The sequence below is a fragment of the Syngnathoides biaculeatus genome, chromosome 9 (assembly GCF_019802595.1).
Source record: "Syngnathoides biaculeatus isolate LvHL_M chromosome 9, ASM1980259v1, whole genome shotgun sequence".
NCBI classification, from domain to species: Eukaryota; Metazoa; Chordata; class Actinopteri; order Syngnathiformes; family Syngnathidae; genus Syngnathoides; species Syngnathoides biaculeatus.
The window spans coordinates 13,215,317-13,221,316 of NC_084648.1; the positions used below are offsets into that span (position 1 = coordinate 13,215,317).

At 41.2% G+C, this 6,000-nt stretch overlaps 1 protein-coding gene across 1 annotated transcript; it reads left to right on the forward strand.

Annotated features, from left to right (window-relative positions):
* The first annotated feature begins 2,155 nt into the window (after positions 1-2,155).
* apela (apelin receptor early endogenous ligand) lies at positions 2,156-6,000 on the forward strand. The gene is made up of 3 exons (XM_061830200.1): positions 2,156-2,255; positions 4,138-4,234; positions 5,671-6,000. Exons 1-2 carry the CDS (start codon positions 2,156-2,158, stop codon positions 4,224-4,226), a joined length of 189 nt encoding a protein of 62 aa, XP_061686184.1. The 3' UTR covers positions 4,227-4,234; positions 5,671-6,000.

Consider the following 6,000-nt stretch of genomic DNA (forward strand, 5'->3'; position numbering starts at 1 on the left):
AGGGTCGGTTAAAAAAAAGAAAAGAAAAAAAAAACATACCATTAAAAATCACTAAGACGCAGCAGTAACACAGGAGAAGCACGCTAGCACAGCACTAATGCTAGCCCAGCGTTAACTGGGCCGGTTTAAAAAAAAAAAAAAAAAAACATACCGGTAAAAGTCACTTCCTCGGCACATATACTGCACCAGTCTCACTCTTACCTTTTCCGCCAGAGTGCCTCCTTGCAGCCGTTAGAAAAAAAATGCACAAATTAGCCGCATCACCGCAAGGCTGAAAGCGTGTGAAAAAAAGTCGTGGCTTATAGGCCGGAAATTACGGTAGTTTCGTGGTCACAGTGATGACAAAGTAGTGTTCCCGCAAGAGTTGTAAACATTGAATGCAGGGTGACGTCACGTACCTCATCACAAGTCTGCCGTCATCACCGCGGCAGACGGCGAAATGCGCGCCGCACATTTAAACACGCAGACAATATGGCAAAGGAAGGTACGGTACATCGATGGAATTTCATTGGGCTGGAACTCAGCAAACTAACGCTTCCTCTCTCGCCTTCATGGTCCACTTATACATTCAACATTCGTACTGTGCGATAGATAGATAGATAGATAGATAGATAGATAGATAGAGATAGATAGATAGATAGATAGATAGATAGATAGATAGATAGATAGATAGATAGATAGATAGATAGATAGATAGATAGATAGATAGATATATAGATAGATAGATAGATAGATAGATAGATAGATGATAGATAGATAGATAGATAGATAGATAGATAGATAGATAGATATATAGATAGATAGATAGATAGATAGATAGATATTAGTTGGCACTACAGTGTCTTGGTTTGACTTGGACGTGACTCATGATGTTGGTAAAAAAGGAAGAAAGGTCTGTTTACAATTATTTGCCAATATATTAATAGAAAGTGTTAGTACTAGTTTTAGGTATCAGTGGGTACTCAAGAGTGAATACTAAGACTGTGATTGTTAAAAAAAAGTAAGTCTGGTATCGGGACAGTCCTAGATTACTCTACTAAAAAAAGGTTTTAGTCAAGGGTGTCCATCTGCACATTTTTAGTGAGGAGTAACTGAAGTATACCAAATCAGACACACAGATTGTAGTCGTGTCCGATACTACATATGCCCCTATAATACAGGGCCCGTATCGTCGATAGTGATACCGATACTTTTCAATCATTAATGTGGCTACATTATCAAATTGCAAAAGCTCAATTCATTTTTACGCCCTTTGAAACCCAGGACAGAACCAGGGCCGAGTTTATTGGTAAAAATAGCATATTTTATTATTAATAAAAAAAATAATAATAATGTCAAACAATAGAACAGAAAGATTTTTTCCATATTTATTGTCATGTGTGGATTTTATTTTAATTATATAAAAATCCAGTAAATGTATTCACTTCAATGACAAATGGAATTAATGTATTCCATCAAGGTCATATCATAATAGAGTCTATACTTTTTAAGTTAAAGTAAGGTATGGACAGCATATAGTTGTTTGTATCGTGCCGCTAAGTCATGAGCCAGCACAACATTTGAGCACAAGAAGTGGGGAGAAAGAGCAATTTAATTTGTGCTTACTCCATGCTAAGACAGAAACCGCACAGCTGAAGTATTGCTTACAAGAGCGAAACTAAAAGTACATTATCAACAGTTTCACACTAGTATCAACACGATACGGATCCTGAGTTGGTATCAATATTATCGATATTTGGATCAATCCCCCTAACACAAATGGTGTGTGTGTGTGTGTCTTCAAGGGGACAGTTGCAATGGGGGGGGGGCTTCCTGCCATTTGAATTACCCTCTACATGTGGGGTCAATATGTGCCATGCTTGTGAGCATTTGTGTGTATAGGAGTTAAAGTGGAGGGGGAGATGTGGGTGGAACGGGGAGTGGGGTGGGGAGTGGGGGCCTATTAGAAAGCCAGTATAAAGGGGGTCGGGGGGGGGGGGGGGAAGTACCTTGGTCACTTTACTTTTAACTCACTGGAAAACGCGCTGGACACTCTCAGGGGACATCGTCCATTTTAAGGGGCTCCTCCAGGATTGCCAACCCCGGCAGTGTTGTCTCTTTCTGGGCTGGGGAAAAAAAAAAGTACGCGGTGGGATAAGGACTACCAAGACCCAAGATGAGGACCTTCAACCTGCTCTACCTGCTCACGTTACTGCTGCTGCTCCTGTTAGCCACCGCGGTGGCGGTAGTCGAGCCAGCCTCCATCGCCAGGCCAAGTAAGAAGAAGAAGAAGGAAGGAAGGAAGCGCCATAACTTCCCAAATCCCGATTGAACTGGAAATTTCCGGGCTCGGCATTTGCTATAATTATATATATATATATATATTTTTTTTTTAAAACAATAAAATTAACGATACAAAACGGATCAAAATAGGTATCTCAACAATCGCTAACACACTAAAAAGATGAAATATTTAAAAATAAATCATTCCCGATTGGAGTATGATTCCTAAATTTCCACATGGTTGATGCGTTTGATTTCCAACGTCGTAAATATGAACGGTGCGTTCGATATTTTTATCGCCAACCTAGAAACATATACCCCACTACAACAACGATAAATTGTGGACATATTTAGCAAATATTACGCAACTATACAAAAAATAGCAACTATAAAAGTGTATTCTGGGAGATACTTTGGTTTAAATCGTTGTTTTGCTAGCTGGTTAAATTCAATTAAAAGTAGCGACCACCTATTATCGTAACAGATGATTGTTGCGTTCAAGCTCTCCCGCCAACGTCGTAAGTAATGCAATCCAGTGAGTAAAAAAAAAATGGACCTTTTAAAAAAATAGTATCATTATAGAAATAACATGCAGTAATGGAAGATGGGCAGATAATTGACAATTTGGGTTTCTTTATTTGTTAATGGCGTTTGATGCATTCGTGTTTATCGGAAGTAACACAAGCGTGGGTAAAACTAAATTGATAAAAGTGAAATAACGCTCATGTATCGGAAATACAAAAACTATTATAGTACTATAGTTCAAAGTTGTCATTTTTTTCAGGGGGAAGTGCTAACGTGTTTTTTGGTTGTTTTTTTTTAAAGACCGTTAATCAACCACGAACACCTTTGCTGCCTCAAAATCCATTAATGGATAAATTATTGCCTTTACAAAATGATGCTAAAAGTGGACGTTGGACTTTTAGTTTTGTTCTATTTTAAGGACTAATTTAAAGTACCAAAAGTCCTTTTTGAGTGTCTTGATTTGGTCGATGCGTTCAATTTCCTCCACAAAACGTCGTAAATCGGAGTTTTCACCTCTTGACAAGCGAGAAATTGTGCGTGTGGCCATTTTAGTGTCTTTTTCATTTTAACGAGATTACATTTAATTACACACTTGTCAGCACCGCAACAGGTGAGGCCCATACAGTGGGATCTTGGAGGCTTGATCCTCATCAGATTGAGCACCGCCGCCGGGGTACATCACACACTCGGCGGGCCGCCATTGTCCGGCGCTTTTGTTAATCCCGGCTCTGAAAAATGCCATGCAAATACGCCCCCCCAAGCTTTTATGAAACAAAATGACACGGGAGGGGAATCTAAAGATGCGTATGCCTCGAGGCGTGGGGTTCTCCCTCCGTCCGGGGATGGGGGAGGAGGGTGAGGAAGGAAGGGAATTGAGAGCAATAAAGTCATCTGGCACTTTTTATGCTCTTCCTTGCTTTGTCCGCCGTTCTGTAAATTCTGTGGATTTATTGGGAACTTTTGGAAATAGTGTTTGGTGCTTGTGTTCCACGTTCTTCAGTAAGGGGAAGAAGTGAAGTCATCCGGGTTTATTTGTGTCACACACTCATTTGATGGCAGTCCAATACAAATGGAAGCCAAAGCGCAAGAAAATCGTGGGATTTCATTTGAGACGCCATTTTTGCATTAAAAGTGTGACGAAATTTTACTTCTGAATATTGTTTTCTGGGAAACCTTACATTTCAAACTCTAATGTGCCAATAATTCAAACACAGTACTCATATCAGTAACGTCGATTGATTTTTCAAAATGAAATTCAGTGGGGTCTTTACCGTGAGTGATCAAATGACATGAAAATGACTCAAATATGATGTATATTTCACACTCCAGAGTGACTGTTTTCTCTCGCAGATTTCCTAAATCTGAGGAAAAAGTACCACAGACACTTTTGCCTGCACCGACGCTGCCTGCCTCTGCACTCCAGAGTCCCCTTCCCCTGACGAGACCGGTAAGGACTTGTGGTGTTTTTAAAGGGGAATTCCACTGGTTTGCATTAACAATGTATCCAATAGGTCATGTAATATGTACTCTATTTTGACAATTTAATGTTAAATCCTCTCTCATTTAATCGTGTTTTGAGAAGATTTTTATCGACAATTACGGAGTTTCAGGGGTGCTGCCATTTTTGCAAGTCGCATGACCTACGTGCGCGGATGTGACGTGTTACGTGGGTTTCAAAACACTTGATTACATCAGACGCCATTTATGCCCACCGCTGATTTCTCGGATTTATCCCCATCTGATTAAGAAATAGCAGTACCGGCTGATCGGGAAGACGGAGGAATACTTCCATACACAGCCGTGAGCACATCATCCCGATCAACCGACCGGCCGAGCCCCTCGGTCATGTGACTCATGAAAATGGCAGCGCCCCTGAAAAATCAAATTGTCAAAATAGAGGAGATATTACATGACCTACTGGACACATTGTTAAGGCAAACCAGCACCTTTCCGAGCAGGGGTTGCAAATTTGGAACAGGTAAAATATAATCAAAAATTTTAAGTCCGGAGTATCATTTTCTGTAAGTATCGGATTTTTCTCTCTGCAAAATTTTATTTGGTCCAGAGAGGGTTAAGGAGGCCATGGGTGGCCAAAGTACTCATTTCATTAAATCCCCAAGTGCGAGCAAAAACATTTGCCCAAAATACGATGACTTCCTGTTCAATCTGTGGCGTGGGTCCACTTTTATGTCTCATTTATCCTCAAAATGGCTGCTTCGAAACAAATTGTCCAGTTTCCGTTGATATTTCAGGCACGGGTCATAGTAGTAGTAAGTAAAATGTAACTAAATTAATAAAACAGACCAGACACTTGTACAACCAAATGACCTGGCATGTCTGTCATAACAGGAAATATGAAAAAGTCTTAAGGACTCAAGGGTGAAACTAAACAGGAAGTCAGCCAGTTTTGGACAAATGCCATGACTTAGAGAATTTGGCCAGACGAAGCCCAATCGTAGACGGCTATTCGAGCCAGATGGGCCTTGCTAACTTGGTGAGGTTTCGCGGACAGAACATTTTGTCAAAGTTTCCTGAGCATTTTGAGGCCAGCCCTTGAATAAGGAGGTGTGAGAGCCCCTTTGTCGCTGTCTTCCACTTTTATTTAACTTGAAGTTGCCCGCCCCCTCCACCCTCTCTTGTGGGTACCAGAGACTGCAGGTGGCACTTAAGGAGGTGTGTGTGATTACTGGCAGAGGTACGCGGGACTCCCGGTCGCCATAAATCTGGCTAATGATGCGGAGGAAGGATTAAAAGCGGCACAGGAATGCACGAGTCTCGCGTTTATGTCGGGACAGGCACAGTCCAACACCCTGAACTAGAATTTACCTCCGTCGCTGTCACTTTGCCCTCATAATCCAACGGCTTTTATTTTCTCCGTTACAGGTTCGACACTCGGGAATGGGAAGGAATACGGTACAGCTACCTCGCATGTGTGGGCCCAATATGATGGACCGTAGACTCATGATGATGATCAGAATTGGGGGGCCACGAAAGACTGTCTTGAAAATGTCCTAGCACCTTGACCCATCAAGAAACCAATGAACAAAACCAAAATACAGTCAGTACTAAAGAAAAGCCAAGCAGGCAACGCTTGGAAAAGGCGATTGGACTCCGCAAGCTGTGGACCAAAGAGCCGCTTGTGGCCATGTTTCTGACAAACGTGTATAGAAATACTGTTATTATGCATTGTATGCACTTCAAATGTTTATTAAA